Source organism: Phascolarctos cinereus, unplaced genomic scaffold (assembly GCF_003287225.1).
Source record: "Phascolarctos cinereus isolate Bilbo 61053 unplaced genomic scaffold, phaCin_HiC Scaffold_5;HRSCAF=322, whole genome shotgun sequence".
Lineage (NCBI taxonomy): Eukaryota > Metazoa > Chordata > Mammalia > Diprotodontia > Phascolarctidae > Phascolarctos > Phascolarctos cinereus.
The window spans coordinates 84,556,744-84,575,317 of NW_027555958.1; the positions used below are offsets into that span (position 1 = coordinate 84,556,744).

The window sequence follows — 18,574 nt, forward strand, 5'->3', positions numbered from 1 at the left end:
AGGGGGAGGAAATCTGTACAGTTTCTTGTTTATTCATCTTTTCTTCATGATACATGTATATCCGCATGCTTTGGAGGTTAACAAATTCCCAAAGGAAATAAGATAAATGAGCAGAAACAAATTTCTGCAATTGACCAGATTATTCCACTGAGAATCCAGGAGATTGAAATACAATAAATCTCACTAATTTAAATAAACTGGGGGCAGCTGGCAAAATTATAAACCTTTTTTTAAAGAAATGAAATTTTCTCACGTTCAAATACCTAAAGTAGATAGAATCTGACTAATAAACTATTACTTAGCAAAGGATGTTAAGAGATTTGCATACAAAATTCAATATAAGTAGTGAATCAATTATATGTTGATTGGTGTTTCCAAAATCCTACACTGAATATATTTGAAACCAATATTTGCTCTTCTTTGCTACTTTGATGTACTGGTTAGCTCATCAGTCAGTGGCTACTCCTGGGAAAAGTATAGGTTGTTACCTATTCTCAGTTGATTATTTGTTCACTTAGGAATCTCACAGCCCTGTGGCTGAACTATAAGGATGGCTCATGTAGATATTGCCCCCCCAAAAAAAAAATCCTTCTTAAATTAACTTGGTGGCTGTGATGATTGGGGAGGGAACAGGGCAAGAGGTTGCTATAATACGGTGAAAAATCACATTGGATTTGGAATGATGGAACTTGAATTCAAAGCCTTGTTTATTAGCTATGTGACTTTGCACAAATCACTTGGCCTCTCTACTTCTCAGTTTCTTCATCTGTAAAATAATTATATCTGAATTACCCCAGAGGTAATTGTTGTGAGGATCAAATGTACTTAAGTAGCTTTGTAAAACACAATTTCTTATATGTGTATGCGCTATCTTTAGCAGTGGCAGAATTGAATTGTAAGTAGCTTTGTAAAACACAATTTCTTATACGTGTATGCGCTATCTTTAGCAGTGGCAGAATTGAATTGGAATTCTCTCTCCAAAATTCCTAATCTTGTGTTCTTTCCACTATTCTCTCCAAGAGTTGCAGAGTCATAACCCAAAGGAATGAACCTCTAATAGTGGAATTTAAAGAGCTACAGAAAGCCAGTTGAGATGTTTTTTGGCAGAAGACCATTTCTAATTCCCTCTATAGCAACTGAAATCTGGCTTCTAACCTCATCTTTCAATTGAAATTGCTCTCTCCAAAGTTACTGATGATCTCTTAATTGCGAAATTAAATGTCCTTTTCTAAATTCTCATCCTTCTTGACCTGTTTTCTATAGCATTCAACACTGTTGATCATCCTCTCTCCTCTTCCTAGATCCTCTCTCCTCTCTGGATCTCTCCTGATTCTCCTCCTACCTGTTGGACCACTCATTCATAGTCTCCTTTGCTGGATGTCCATCCATGACATGCCCATTAAGCATGAGTATCCTGAATGGCTCTGTCCTGGGCTTTCATCTCTTCTCCCTCCATACTATTTTCATGATTTCATTGGCTCCCATGGGTTCATTTGTCACTTCTATGTGGATGATTCTCAGATTGACATATCCAGCCCTGATCTCTCCCCTGAGCTCTAGTCCTCATTACTAAATGCCATCTGCACATCTTCAATTGGATATCCTGGAGGTATCTCAAACTCAACATGTCTAAAACCAAATTTATTATTTTTCCTCCAAAACTATCCCCTCTTCTCAAATTCCCTATTACTGTTGAGAAACCACCATCCTCCCCATCACCCAGGCTCACAACCTCAGTATCATCCCAGACTCCTCTCTCACACCAACTACATTTACCCAATCTGCTGCCAAGTTTCATCCATCCACAGAGATACCACCCTTGTACAGGCCTTTGTCTCCTCCCACTTAGACTATTTTAATAGCTTTCTTATTTGTCTCTGCCTAAAGGCTTTCCTCACTTCAATCAATCCTCCATTCAGCTTCCAAAGTGATTTTCCGAATGCATAGGTCTGACCATGTCACCCCACCTCCACCACTCAATGAACCATTGAGTTACAACCTACAGTTTCAAATACTATAAAATGCTCTATCTGGCATTTAGATAGATTTTACAACATGATCCCTTCCTACCCTTCCAATCCTTACTGTCCCCTCCACATATTCTACCAGTAATCCAGCTATACTTGTCTACTTTCTCTCCCTCAAATATAACAGCTCTATTTCCTGGTTCCATGGCTTTTCACTGGCTGTCATACATAAAATCTCTCTCCCTACTTGTGCTTCCCACCCTTCCTGGCCTCCTTCAAAACTCAGCATAAATCTCATCTTTTACAAGAAGCCTTTCCCTGCCCCTCTACATACTACCCGTGACTGCTTTTGCCTTTCCTCAGAGGTTGCCTTCCATTTATAATGCACCTTTAGAGCAGGGACTGGGTTTTACCTTTCTTTGTATAACTTGCACGTAACGAAGTTCCTGGAACAGCAAGTACTTCACAAATGCTTGCTGCCTAACTGTTGGTGGATCTCACAGCCCCATAGGTAACAGTCTACTTGTTCTTTGCAGAGGTTGTCTCCTTGTTTGTACCAGGGTGAAATCAAAGGACCAAAGGGCCTAGTAGAAGCAGCTAGGTGGCAATAGATGTAGTGCTGGGCCTACAGTCAGAAAAACCCGAGTTCAAATCCAGTTTCACAGACTTACTAGCTGTGCAGTTCTAGGCAGGTCACAACCTCTCTGTCTGTTTCCTCAACTGAAAAATGGGGATAGTAACAGCACCTACCTCCCAAAATTGTTGTGAGGATCAAATGAAATGTTTGTAAAACATAGCACAGGGCCTGGCACATAGCAGACACTTATTAATGCTTATTTCCTTCCTTTCTCCTTTTATTCCAACAGCAAATATTCCCCATAAAGTATCACAGCTACATTTTTTTCATGAAGGAATAGTTGGGTCTAAAAATATACTATGACTCAGTCATACTAGACAGGACTGAGAGATTGCTAATTGAACAAAATAATCAGATGAAAACAAACAACAAATTTATTGCAAAGAGTAGTCTGTGCCTGGCAAATCTAAGAGATTACATGAAATAGCACAAGTCTGTGCCCTTTCTACAAAATGTCTGTTAGTTTTAAAAAGAAAAAAAATATTACAAATTGTGCCTTATATGGACTTAAGCAGCAATATTTATAACAATTGGTAACAAATCCATCTTTTTTTTGCCTTTTGTTTCCCACAAAAAAGGAGTGCAATTAAAAAATAAGAAACCCACCCTCTTTTATTAAGCTTTTATTAAAATCTAGCAACTTTTGTTAATTGCTAATGAGCCTCTGTTGCTTTTTTTAGAATCATGGAAGCAGATACTCCTGGGGGATTGAAAGTGTCCCTGGAGAATTTGAGGCAAAGGTTAGATGTGCTGATGGACACAAAAAATACTGCAGTTAAACAAGCTCCCTTTAAATAACTGAATCAAATTGTCATTTAGAAAGCACCTGTGTGAGTGCAGCCCCCACCATTAGCAGAGGGGGTGTATGTATGTATGTATATGTGTATACGTATGCATGTACATGTATTTTCCTTTCCAAAGTCGACCTTTTCAACCTTCATTTTAGTTAAGGGATTAAAATAGAATGATCCCAAAATATCTTGACCTGGTATAAATTAACACTAGTCATGTACTTAAGTAGGAGACAGCTTTGGGCTAATAGGTAAAGAACAGCCACGCTGCCCATGATACCAGATCAGGCCTGGAAATAGTGTTTTAAAGCAAAAATGGTTCAGAGGGTTTACTTCATGAGATATGACTCACAAAAAGGCCATCTCACCCCAAAGTAAACACGAGGATCTAATAAAGTCCAGAGTACTTGGATCTACCCTGTACAGAAATAAGGGTTTATATTTGTCCTCTGCATGATTTATCTACAGTGTAAACTCTGTAAAGTCAGAGACCATGTTTCTGTAAACTGTAAAGTCAGAGACTCAATGCCTAACACAGTATATTGCATATAGTAAGTATTTCATACACACTGAGCAAATGGATGAATGTAGAATTATACTTGGCACCTGAATACTATAAAGTCTTGACTCTTAAACAGATGCAATATATATAGAATACACATGAAAGAAAGAATAGAGAGCAAAGGGGGCTCTAAAATTTTTTAAATCATTTATACAGTTACTAGATGCAATTATAAAATAAACTCATTTCCCACATTACATGTGAACAACCACCTGAAAATTATCCCTACCAAGTGAAATTTGTTATCATAATAGGAAACTAAATTTAGAAATATTGAGTGTTCATAATAAAAAACAACCAAACATGACATTAATGTAATTAGAAAAGAAGTCTGGTTTTAAAAATAAAAATATCCTCATTAGAAGCTTCCAAAGACATGGACAAAACACCTCTCAAAGCCAGGCACAGACATGAAGAAGAGACAATGAATATTTTATCATAGGATGCTATCAAGAGACTTTGGGAAACAACTTACTCAGTACGTGGGGATAGAGTAATAGTACCATATTTTTAATCCCATATATGCATCATCAGGGCAATAGAAATTAAAACTTTATGACATGCTTGCTGAAATAATTTATTTGAAGATTTCCCCAAAGAACCATCATGGCATTTAATAAAAGATAAAAAGTGAAACAAAAGTAGAGTTCTGGCTAATTTATGTTCAGTTATGTCATAATTTTTATGTTGTGACTTTAAAATGTGACTTTAAAGGAAAGAATGAATATAGCACAAGGGATTGAAGTGAAAGTGATAAAACTTTAATGATGATAAACTGAAATAAGAATCCACACCTACCTGTGAGGCTCTTTAGACTTTTTTGAAGGACACAATGGTGTAATGGATGGCGAGCTGGCCTTGGAGCCTGAATTCAAGTCCTTTTTCTAATGAATGCTAATTGTGTGACCCTGGGCAAATCATTTAACTTATCGGTGCTCTAGGCAACTCTTTAAAGTCATAAATTGGAAAGAAGGTATCAACCTACATTTGAAAAGAGAGTTTTCCTAATCCAGGGAGCCCCTATAGCAATTAAATCACAAATCTACTTCCTGCCCTTAGAGTCTCTAAATTAGCACATTATCCCAGTTCCCCCCCCCAAATTAAATATCTGTAGATGCAGGTGGCAAATGATAAGGTGAAAGCATTGTTTTGTGTGCCAATTTTTTCCTTCGATCTCAGCTGTTATTCCTGTAGCTTCTGTGTAATATAGGTCGATTGCAGGTAATACTGGTTTTATTTTTGTCTTTTGCTCATGAAAACAATCATGACATTAGGAAGGTGATGCCATGACTTGTAAATGAATTAGTTTTAAGTGAGGGAAGGCTCTGCCAAGTTACCAGCTTCACTTTCTCCTCTGTAGCCATTTGGGTCCAGTGGCAAGATATAGATCAGGATGACTGGAGATAGCCCCCAAAAGAAATAATATCCACTTTGGGTTAACCAAGATCGATTGCCTCAATGATGTAATAATATCTGATTATGATCATATAGCAAATCAATATCGGTCCTGAGACAAGCATGCCCATTATTTGATGTCCTCTTTTAGCCTAGAACTCTGTTCATTGCCACTGATTAGACATGTTAAGCTGACTTGTTAAATATAGCTATGTAAAAAAGACCATTATCACAAATTGTTTTGTTCGAAGATAAGCAGAGCTAGAATCTCTAAGAAAGAATTGAAGAGAAAAAAAAATTACTGGGGAAAGGAAGCCTTAGTATATTTAGCCAATCAACTAAAGAATAATCCCCTATTATAGTGCTACCTACTTCCTTGTTCTGGCGGGAACTAGTTAATTCAGTGAATAGAACCCAGGACCTGGAGGCTGGAAGATCTGAGCTAGAATCCTACCTTAGACACTTACTAACAAATCACTTGACCTCTCAGTGGCACAGTTTCCTCATCTATAAAACGGGGATAAAAATAGAGCCTACCTCACAAGGCTGTTGTAAAGATCAAATGACTTAACATATGCAAAGTGCTTTGTAAACATTAAAGTGCTTTATAAATACTATTATTATTAATCTGGGTTTCCATGACTAAGGACTACACGTATGTCTTGAGTCACTAATCCTTTGTGGCTTAGTCAGCCTCTTTGGTCTTGGCAGTATGTATTAGTACTCACAATAACCTTTGATGCAGTAATCTCACTGCTAGGCTATACCCCAGGAGATCAAAAACAAAAAGAAAGGTCCAACATATACCAAAATATTCATAGTGGCATCTTTTGTTGTAGCAAAGAACTAGAAATAAGGGGGTGCCCATCAACTGGAGAATGGCTAAAAAAGCTATGATACAGTAATACAATACCATAATAGCATGATATATTAATATAATAGAAATGGTAAATGTGAGGAATTCAGAGAAATGGAAGGTATATATAATCAGATGCAAAAAAATCAGCAAAATTGGAAAAGCTATATACAAAATTACTACAATTATGTAAATGAGATCACTAAAAGGAAGGCAACTAATTGAAAAATCAATAATGGTTCCAGATAATTTAATGTAACATCTTTCCCTCCTCTTGGTATAAAGGCAGGGATAGGAAGGCAAAACGTTGTACACATTGTCAGACATTTATCAGGTGTTTTTCCTTAATTATTTTTCTTTCTTTCTTTATAAGGAAGTGTTCAATTCCTGAGGGTAGGGGAAGAGAAGTATTCAGAAGTGCCTGTTCTGTAAAAACAGAAGTCATCAATAAAACTAATTAAAAAACAAAGTAAAATAGAATGCCACAAAGTGTTATTAAAAAACTACATAATTGTGACCCTTCCCCCCCCAAAAAAAAAACAACTGGGCTTTCCCACAATGGCTGATTTGTATTATGTAAAATAGTTTTCATTTTTTTTCCACTTATTTCTTTGGCACCTACAGATCTGCTAAATAGATGTTACTGCATTGTTAATTCAGTGTTTCCTGGGGCCTCAACAAAAAAAGAAAAGGAAAAAAAAACAGTCCAAAAACTAGTAAGAATGGAAGGAGAAGAGAATATAGAAGAATGTTGTCCTTTGCATACCAACTTTTATCCTATGCCTATAATCTTTGGTATTGAGATGTATTATATTATTCATTTACTGAGTGCTGCCGTTGGTAAAATTTGAGTGCTTCGTGTCCTGAGCTGGAGCAGATTTGATAGTATGCCAACTGAGTCATAATCAGAAGCTTCAAATACAAAGTTTGCAAAGGCAGAGAACTACAGCAAAGCTAAAAGAGGGCTTTTAAATATTATATATATATGTATGTATATATATATACACATATATATGTGTATATATACATATATACACATATATATGTATATATATACATATATACATATATATAACATTATAATTATATAAAAATATATTAAATTTAAAAGAGGGTTAATTATATTAGTAAAGATTTTTAAAACCAAAATTATCAATCATTATTCGTTTTCCTTTTTATTTGTTTATTTTTAGCATTCTTTTTTTTAAATTTTGAGTTCTAAGTTCTCTCTTTCTTTCTCTTTCTCCCCCTTCTCTCTCCCTCCCCCCTCTCTCCTCTCCTTCTTCCCTTTCTCTCCTTCCAGCCCCTTCCCCACCCTTTGGGAAGGTAAACAATATGATACTCATTTTACATTTGAAAACATATCATTATCATTATTGAAGATTGCACTATTTTAGGATCCTATACACTGCAAGTTAAGTTCTCTGAACTTTACAAGTTTACAACTGAAAACAGAAAACATTGATTCCAACAGTTACTATTATGGTATGTGTTGAACAACAGTACAGCAAGCTTATTTTGGTTGGTTGGGAGCTGCAAAGTTGAGATTATTAATTTTCTAGGAATTAAAATAAGCTTAGCATTAAAATAATACTGAACCTAATTTAACCTATGATAATTCAGAAGGCATTTCAGAATTTTGCAGTACCCCCAGGCTACCAGTCATGTGCATTAATAGTCATCCCAGAATATTACAAAGCAGTCTTGATTATCTGAATGTCTAGTTGTAATTCTGGATAAATGGGAATTTAACGAGTACACAAAGCTCTTTTAATTCCATGCTATATGTTTTTCTTACAAATCAATGGACTAACTGTACAAAGATAGCCAATGCAGAAATAACTCCCACATCAATAACGAGTTGTTTTATGTATGCTAAAATTTGAGTTTCATTTCCAAGTACTAAGTAGATCTAATGCCTTTTTATTCCATTTTTGGAGAAAGCATTCATGGTATATAGATGTGGGGCTTCTGTGCTGTCTTTAAGTCTTTTCCTCTCTGATTACTTATTCATTATCCATATTTTCCAATACATTTTCATTATTTCCACCTTTGAAATCTACCTTTTTCTCTTCTGTAACCCATGATGGATCATAATCTGCCATCATTTTCATGTTGGTTTTTTTCAAGTACTTAACATGGACCTTTTAAAGTGAGATGACCAAATAAAAACAATTCTCTCAATTTCTTTATTTGCCCCTCCTAAGAGAACCTGTGTGCCACATTTCCATCAAACCACAGCTTTTTTCAACTTTTGGTATATAATGAGAATATGAAGATTCATTTACTTCTATTCTTTCGGTAGTATGTCCACTCATTGTTAGACAAGGATCTCACATTTATAGTAACAATAGCTCAGTTAAAAATTAGAAATGGTCTAAAAACAGTGATTCTTAGTAACTTCTAACCCCTTTTCCAATACTCTAACACTGTAAGTGAAGAAATCCATAGTCCTAAAGGTCATTTTGTGTTTTTCTTCTTTATAATGTATTATATATTATATATACATGGATTGAGGACACCTTTGATTAGGAAATTAGTAAAGAACAGGTATACTTAACAAGTGATATTCCATCATAAACCACATATCTTTATGATCACACAATTGACTGGAAGATCTCATTGTGTTTATTGCTTGTTGATTATAAAAAATTGATTTGGTGAAGTAAAGCTAAATGGTGCAATGGATAGAATGCCAGCCCCAGAATCAAGAAGACTGGAGTTCAAATCCAGCCTCAGGCACAGACTAGCTGTGTGACCTTGGGCAAGTCACTTAACCTCCATTTTCTTCATTTTCTTCATCCATAAAAAGCAAATAAATGCCACCTACCACCCCCCAGGGTTGTTGTGAGGATCAAATGAAATAATAATTGTAAAGCACTTAGCACGGTGCCTGGCACATAGTAAGTGCTATATAATGTTGGATATCATTATTATTAACATCTTAAAGACATATGTCCACTAAGATGGCTCCTTTTGTGGGGGTGAGGTGCTAGATCAGTTATTTCATTGGCATTAGGAATTCTCAGTGAGTAAACTCCCTCTATGAATGATGACCAGTACCTGCTCTACAACTTAAAATCTTAGAAATTTGGCTGGGGGAACTAAGAGATTAAGTACCTTACCCTGAGTCATACTACCAGTATATTTCAGAAGTCAAAATAGAACTTAAGTCTTCCTGAACCCAAAATCAGCTTTCTATACATTGTGCCACACTACCTTTCAGATAGATAAATGCATGGATGGATGGATGGATGGATGGATGGATAGACAGATGGATGCAAGTGTATGTAATTATACATGATACTTTAAAAGATATAACAGTGATAACTTTGCTTGACAATACCTTGATTATTAATTTAGGCAAGCCATAAAACAAGGAAATGCATATACATCAAAAATATTCACTAATATCATGGAGGAGATCTAACACATAGTCCAAATTGAAAAGGGATTCTTTATCTCCCTGAGCCTTGGTTTCCTTTGCTATAAAATGAAGGAGTTGAACCAGATGGCTTCTGAAACCTCTTCCAGACCAAGGACTAGGTAATGAACTTGTGAACTTTGAAAGGCACAGACACTGCAGATAATGAATTGGGCCCAGAACTAAAAAGGAGTGCAACAGGCTCTCAATTGAATTGGCTTTGGGAAACTGTGAAGTTCATTTAATGACCTCAAATTTATCCCTGAAACAGAGATCAATCTTTTAATGCCAGTATTCTACAGTTCTATATGTCTTTAAGGAATAGCTTGACTATAGTCTCTGAAGAACTAAAAATGAGTATCATTAAAAGAGCAATGTGGAAGCACAGATAGGTGTAAGCAGGGTGCAAGGAACTATGAAAGACAACTAGGGTAAAGAATTTCACCCAAGAAATATGTTACTGAAAAAGAGAATAGGCCAGTCATGTGGCAGTAGCAGGGGATAACCGATATACAACCCATGTGCTCCACTGGCATCCTCCTGATGTTGAGAGAAAGCAATGTATTCCTTCAGCACATTGGAAGGGCTCCCAGTGAACTTGTAGGAGGACATGGATAAGAGTCACGCATTGATGGGTTTCCATCTATACCTTAGGATAGAATATCCATCTTGAGAGAATATCCATCTTGAGAGTATAATCTTTTATCAAGAAATGAGTATAAAATTATTAATAATTGCTGCCTAATGAGATCACAACATAAATTAGTTCAGTGAAGCAAATGTGTAATAAAATGAGATTCACAATGACAGTTCTATCAATAAGTTCAGGTTTCTAGGTTTGAATCCCAAGGTACTAAAAGAACTGACAGCTATAATTGCCAAGCCAGTATTGGTAATCTTTGAAAAATCAAAAGGGGAAATGGTCTGAGGCTCTACCCATAGCACATAGAGCTGGACTGTGTAGGAGAAGAACCTTCTCATAGTCTAAGGAATGGTAATGAGGAAGGAGCCAGAAGACAGGTCATCTCTTAGAGGTCGAAAGAAGAAGAAATGAGTCATAGCTACTGGCTACTTGCTATTCACATGTATCAAGGTGGTGCTTTCTTGACTTGACAAAAATAGAAATATAAGGTTATTTTTAAGTTCAGTTTTATTTTATTTTTAGTTCTAAATTCTCTCCCTCCCTATCCCCTCCCCTAGACATTGAGAAGGCAAGAGATAGAAAACCCATTACAAATAGAAAGTCATGCAAAACAAATTTCTATATTAGCCATGTTCTGAAAAAAAAAGAAAAAGAGGAAAAAATGTTTTAGTTTGCACTCTTAGTCCATCAGTTCTGTATATAAGATATTTTCCAAAGGCATTAATCCAGGATATGACAAAGAACCTCCCTAGATTTCTCAAACCAGATTGAACGAAGTCTGATAACTTTATTTGGAAACTTGCAAATCCAGAGCTTTTAACAGAAAGTGAAGGGAGAAATTAATAAACAGATATGGCTGTCACTCAAGATAGGTGGAACATGCTAACAGACAGTGGACTATTTAGCTCATTAGTAGTAGCAGACCACAATTGGTTAACAGGGAGTCCACACTTAGGATAAGTGAGGAAAGGGTGAAAGCACTTAGAAGCAATGAGTTCAAAGCACTAGTCCTGTGTGAAAAATATTCTAAGGTACTGAAAAAAATGGTGCAAGTTATATATGAATCCATATTGATGATCACTGAAAACTCATGGTGAAAATTAGAGGTTCTATAAGACCAGAAATGGGCAAATATTCCAATTTTTTAAAAATTAAAGAGCAAATTCTTCAGACCATAAACTGGTGAACTGGACTTCTATCCTGACAAAATTATTTTTAAAAAATTATCAAAAGGATAAGTTGTGAGTTTTTGGAAAGAAAACCAATGATCTCTAAGAGGATTAATCGAGAACAGAGTATGCCAGATTATCCTCATTTCCTTTCCTGGCAAAGTTATTAAACTGGAAGACCAGCAGCATGTCATAGATATAGTATACCAGGATTTTGGCAAAGCATTTGATCAATTGTTTCATGATAACCTCATGGAAAGGATGGAGGGATGTGGGTACACAGTGATAGTGTAGTTAGCTGGGTTTAGAACTGGTTGGTTAATTAGACCCAAGCAGTGGTGATTAATGGCTTGGTGTCAACTTCAAAGCAGATTTCTAGTGATGTTCCTGGGATCTGTCCGTGGTCCTGTTCTTTGAATGTTTTTATTGATGACTTATATGAAGATGTACACAGTATTAAATTTGCTATAGACATGAAGTGGGGAGGCATAACTGACATATTAGTCAGGATCCAAAGAAATCTCAACAAGTGTAAAATAGTAAGCCATATCTAATAGATAAGATTTTAAAAAATGAATGGTTCAATCAATAAATTGAAAAAATGTACTAAGCATTTACTATGTGCCAGGCACCATGCCAAGCACTAGAAATACAAAGAACGATGCCTGGGAACTGTCGAAGGAGCTCACGTTATAATGGAGAAGACAACATGTGCTCACATGGGTAAATAGAAGATGCATACATATTAGATGGAATATAGTCTTAGAAGGGAAAGCACTAATACTTAGGGATTCAAAAAAATAGCTGTACAAATACAAGATAGTGGAGGCAGGATCAATCAGTAACTCATCTCTTTAAGAAAAATCTGGCTTTTCACGGCACTTAAAACTTAATATGAATCAACAGTATTATATGGTGCCAGAAAAGTTAATGCAATCAGTCTTTGGCTGCATCATGTCTAGTACTAGGAAGGTGAAAGTATCATTATAATCTGCCCTGGTTATGCCACATATAGAATATTATGTTTAGTTCTGGGAGTCATATTTTAGAAAATATTTAGGAAATGTCATATAGGATTTAGTCGAAGGTACTAGGAATATTTAGCCTAATGAAAAGACTTTGTGTCTCCAAGCATTTAAAGGGCATTTGAAATGTGGCACTGATCTTGTTCTGCTTTATCCTAGTGGATAGAACTTGGAACAATGGGTAGTAGTTTTAGAGAAGAAGATGTTGGCTCTCTATAATGGGAGAAAAACTAACAATTGAGCTATTTCAGAATAGAATGGGCTACCGATGAGAGTTTGTTCTCACTGGAGACCTTCAGTCAGAGGCTCAATGACTACTTTTCAGGGATGTCATAGAGTTAGTAAGCATGAGTTGAGCTATTTCAACTCATTTTTGAGGTCTCTGACTCTGTTCTGACAATTCGTAAGCATTTATTATGGACCTACTGTGTGCCAGGCACTGTGCTAAGCACAGTGGGATACAAAGACAGGTAGTTCTTGCCCTACATTTGCTCACAATGCAACAGAGGAGACAATATGCAAACAATTAGAAAGACACTTGAAGTATGAGGGATTGGGAAAGACATCTTGTAGTAGGTGGGATTTTAGCTGGAACTTAAAATAAAAGAAGCCAGGAGGTAGAGATGAAGAAAAAGAACATTCTAGGCAGGGAGAACAGCTAGAAAAAAATGTTCACAGCCAAGATGTGAGATGTCTTGTTCAAAGACACAGAAAGGAAGTCCAGTGTCACTGGATTGAGGAAGAAAGGGAACGAGCATTTATTAAGCACCTGCTATGTGCCAAGCACTGTCCTAAATATTTTACAAATGCCATCTCTTTGATCCTCACAACAACCCTGGCGAGGATGGTATAACTATTTTCCTCATTTTACAGTTGAGGAAACTGAGGTAAACAGAGGTTGGTTTTTGTTTTGTTTTGCCCAGTGACTTGCCCCAGGTCACATAGCTACTAAGTGTCTGAGGTCAGTGTCTGAACTCAGGTCTTCCTAACTCCAGGCCCATTGATTTATTCTCTGTACCACCTAGCTGCCTCAGCTCTTTTCTGATATGTTTATGTTCAACTAGGAGGATTTTGAAGCAATAAAATATAGTATTATAAGCAATAGCTTATCACTTGATATGTGCACTGGCTATCTCTTATGTTTTCCTTCCTCACATCTACCTTTTAAACTCTCTGCCTTATTTCAAAACATGGCTCAAACTCCACTTGCTGCAGGAGAGTTTTCCTGGCCCCCTGCTTCTAGTGATTTCATCTTTAAGATTACTTTCCATCTATTCTGTATATGTCATACATGCATGTGTTGAAGTATGTATGTTTTATATATGTGTATGTATGTATATACACACATATTTATGTTCATGTTGTTCCCTCTATTCATATATAACAGTGTTGAGGCTGGGGATGTGTGTGTGTGTGTGTGTGTGTGTTTGTGTTTAATTTTTCTTTGTCTCCTCAGCACTCATCAGAGTGCTTGTCATATAGTAATCACTTAATAAATTCTTTTTGAGCTGTTGACTGACAATAAGGGAAGGACGATAATTAATCTGAGGGACTGTATTTCCAGTGCTAGCTTTTCAGGCACTATTGGCACATCATTAGGAAAAAGGAAGCCTTTTATTTGCCAGGAGGGGAGAATTAAATTTGTGATTTTATTGGTAAAAATAGAGGGAAATTCTGGTAAGTAAATGCCTTATGCAAAGAAATCATGACCTGCTTTACAACTTATAATCTTAGTTACCTGAAGCTTTAAAAAATGAAATCACTAGGGGCAGCTAGGTGTGCAATGGATAGAGCACCGGCCCTGGATTCAGGAGGACCTGAGTTCAAATGCGGCCTCAGACACATAACACTTACTAGCCGTGTGATCCTGGGCAAGTCACTTAACCTCATTGCCCAGCCAAAATAAAATAAAAATTAAATCACTGCCCAAAGTTACACAGTTAGTATATGTTAGAAATAGAACTTGAACTCAGTTCTTCCTGACTCACAGGGTCACCTCTCTCACCACAGTAATACACTATGGTTGCCTCTCTTAAATTATGCCACTATAGTATAAAGATCACCAGACTTGGAATCAAAAGTACTGGGTTCAAATCCTAACTCTAACACTAGCTTGTGATCATTGTCAAGCCACTTAAACTGTCATCCTATATTTCTTAATTTGTAAAATGGGAATAATAAAACTTTTACTACATATGTGACATGTGGAAAAAAGTGTTTTTCATAAACCTTAATTTACAAGATAGAGTAACAGAATTGCAGGTTTGGTCAGTCAATAAACATTTATTAAGCACTTGCTATCTATAAGAAACTGTTCTAAGGGCTGGGGAATACAATAAAGGTAAAAACACAGTCCCTGTCAGTCAATAAACATTTATTAAGAGAGCCTACTATGTACCAAGTATTATGTTAAGTACCAAGTATACAAAAAGAGTCAAAAGTTAGTACCTGCCCTCAAGGAGCTTATAATCTAATAGGGAAACAAATAAGCAAATATATACAAACTATATAGAAGATAAATAGGAAGTAAATAAAAGAGGGAAGGCAGTAGATTTAGAAGGGTTTGGAAAAGGCTTTCTGTAAAAGATGAGATTTTAGTTGAGACTTAAAGGCAGCCAAGGAAGCCAGTAGGTAGAGATGAGGAGAAACCAGCATAGGGGACAGTCAGAGAAAATGCTCAAAAGTGAGAGATGAAGAGGTTTTTATTTTTTGTGGGGGGGAACTGCAAGAAGGCAGAGTCATTGAATCAAAAAGTATATGGCAGGGAGTAAGATATAAGAAGACTGAAGAGGTAAAAATCTGGTACTGGCTAAGAAATAGAGTGGTGGATCAGTGGAATAAATTAGGTACAAATTATATTATAGTAAATGACCATAATAATTTAGTATATGATACACCCAAAGAATCCAAGCTTTTGGAGCAAAAACTCATTAGTTGACAGACTTTCACAACAGATTGGATGGGGGCAGGTGGTGAGAGATAGTGAGGAGTCAAGGATGACACCAAGGTTATAAGCCTGAAGGTCTGGGAAGATGATCCTGCCCTTTACAGTAATAGACAAGGTAGGAGGGGGAAGAGAGAAGGTTTAGGGAAAAAGATAACAAGTTTGCAAATAACCTTATAGGCAAACCCCACTGGAAATCTCTGACATTCTGTTATAAAGTTTCATGGATCCAATTAATGACATTAAGTGAGGATGGGCCTGTCAAAAAGTCAGATAATCCTGGAACCTGTTGAGTTCAAAATGTCTGCTGGATGTCAAGTTTGAGATATGTCTGAAAGGCAGTTTAGAGACGCAAGATTAGAGGTCAGCAGAGATTTGGGGGCAGTATAGATACGTTTGCGAATCATCAATATAGAGATGGTAATTAAATCCGTGAGAGTTTATTAGATCATCACATGATCAAGAGAGAGAAGAGAAGAGGCCCAGGCCAGAACCCTGTAGAACATAAAGTATTTGCCCTCAAAGGGCTCGTATTATACCGATTGTTTAAAAGTCACCTAACCTAGAACCCTCATTTTATTATGAGAAAGCCTGAAGTCCAGAGAGGTTGTGTCTTGTTGAAAGTTAGACATATAGGAAGGGCCAGAGTCAGAATCTCACACATTTACCTCTGCAGAGGACTTCTCCTTCACTATATCAGCATTGTCTGCTCCATGTTGCTGGTTTCTGGCATAGAATGAGGGTTTTTTGAAAGTGAGGACTTGGCCATTTTATATCCCATTATGGAGTGGCTAGTTGATACAATAAATAGAGTGTTGGACTTGGAGTCAGGAAGACTCATCTTCCTGAGCTCAAATCTGGCCTCAGACACTTACTAGCTGTGTGACCCTGGATAAGTCACTTAACCTTCTTTCCCTCAGTTCCTCATTGATAAAATGAGCTGGAGAAGGAAATGGCAAACCACTCCAGTGTCTTTACTAAGATAACCCCAAATGAGGTCACAAAGAGTTGGACATGACTGAATGACGACAACAACAAAATATCCCTTTCCACGGTACAACATATAGTGATGCACATGATGATACAGTTTTCAATGTAACATTTCCTCAGCTTTTGTTATATTTTCATTAGCAGTTTTTTCCCTCATTTTGAGATTCTCTTGCAAAAATTAAAAACGCAAAACTCTTCAGAATGACTGGGCATCCAAGCCCAGCTCTTTTCACCCATCTGTTCATATTTTCTCAGACGCAAAACACAGAATTGATAAAGATGTGCAGCGGGAGCAAGAACCTAATTATATGAGAACGAACATCTTATGTACAACACATACTTTTACCAACAGTGTGATTGCTACATTACCAGCTATCAGAAAGGAAGCACCATTCTGTTTTTACTGCAGCACTCAATTTTTGCTTTATTGTTGGCAGGTGCTGGCCTTGACGGAGTAGAAGAAATTAAGCGCCATCCCTTCTTTGTTACCATCGATTGGAACGTAAGTTGTATTATTGAACATTCCTGAGACTACACTAATATTAGATGAATATGACAGGCAAATGGAAACTAAAAGATTACTATATTCAGACTAACTGGGACCAGACACAGTGCCAGCACATGTGTATTACACATAAGGTTACCCCAACCAATTCCAACATGCAAATAACCTTATAGGCAAACCCCCACTGGAAATCTCTGACATTCTGTTATGAAGTTTTGTGGATCCAATTAATGACATTAAGTGAGGATGGGCCTGTCAAAAAGTCAGATAATCCTGGAACATGTTTCGGGACTTACTTTCTGCTTGGATGTGGCAGACATACAGGAAAATGGAGTAGAAATTATTTCAGAAGTACTGGGAATGGCCTTTTGTGCACCCTTTATTGGGTGCACCCTCTATTTTGTGCACTTGCTCAGGAAAGAGAAATTCCTTTAATGGAAGGGCATTCTACAGTTACAGTAGAGCTCCAAAATGAACATAACACTGGGAAAAGGGGACACATTGACACATACTCATTTGTGCTAAAGCATAGATGGCCAATATGTCTTTTCTTGAGAGAAGACTTTGATTGTATCTCGGGGATAAGACCACGGCAATTTTTGGTACCTAAAAGATGAGAATGAAGGACAGACATGAAAACCTATTGACAATTGTCTATTTCACAATTTTACCCAAGACCATCCCATGTGTTGTCCTCTGAGACATCCTCTAAGGTCCTTCCGGCTCTGAGATTTTATGAGTCTATACATGAAGGAAGATACTCTGTCCTGATGAAGGCAAGTAGAGAGATTTCCTTGTGTACAGATAAAGCTTGTACAGCCAAATGATTCCAAAACCTCAGAATTCTTTAGTGGGAACCAAATAAAAGAGACTGCATAGTAACCTTTTTTTTGGTAATATGAGTCATAACATTCTCAGATTTTACAGTGTGTTTTCATTTGGTATAATGAGGTTCATTTCAATAGTATTTGAATTCTCTTCTGTAAGTGACAGAAATGAGTATAGAAAGCTGTGTTTGACCAGAATGAAGTAGAACCGCTGTAAAAGTAAAAATCCTATCATTTCACATACTCTATGTAGCAAAGTAGCGGTAGCTCCCCACTTGTTGCCTCTTCAACTAGTGATGACCTCTGGCTGGAGGGATTAGGGGAAGTTTATCTCGATGAACTGAGCCTTGAAAGACAGGCAGGATGTGAATAGGCAGTGATGGATGAAAAGGGGAAAGGAAGCAGCAGGAGCAAACAGAGGATTTGTTGTTGTTCTTTAACCATGAAAAATAGTATGGTCTAGATTAGCATCCGATTCAGGACCTGAAAGAAGTCAATCTTCATCCTTAAAAGGTGGCAGCTTTGCTAGAGGAAGCAATTCTTATATACATGTCCTACCTCCATGCCATTTACATGGCCTCTTTCCTTTACCTGAAATGCACTTTTTCCTTACTTCTGGCTCTCAGAATTCCTAGCTTCCTGTAAGGCTCAACTCACGTGCCACTTTCTACATGAAACTTTTCTGATTCTCCCAATTTCCAGTCATTTCCTTCTAAAGTTACCTTGTTTCTATTGAGCGTATACCCATATGGCCACATACTGTGTCTCCAAGTTTGACTCCTTAGCTCCTCAAAAGCAAGGTCCAGTTTCACTTTTGTATTTGTATACCTGGTACTTAG

At 36.9% G+C, this 18,574-nt stretch overlaps 1 protein-coding gene across 6 annotated transcripts in view; it reads left to right on the forward strand.

The window, feature by feature from the left end:
* The window catches only part of RPS6KA2 (ribosomal protein S6 kinase A2), a 547,475-nt gene that overhangs the window by 460,091 nt on the left and 68,810 nt on the right, over positions 1–18,574 (forward strand). For all 6 annotated transcript variants that reach the window (XM_078155047.1, XM_078155048.1, XM_078155049.1 and 3 more), the window contains one exon: positions 16,841–16,905. In XM_078155047.1, coding sequence (XP_078011173.1) covers positions 16,841–16,905 — 65 coding nt within the window. The remainder of the gene's footprint in view (positions 1–16,840; positions 16,906–18,574) is intronic.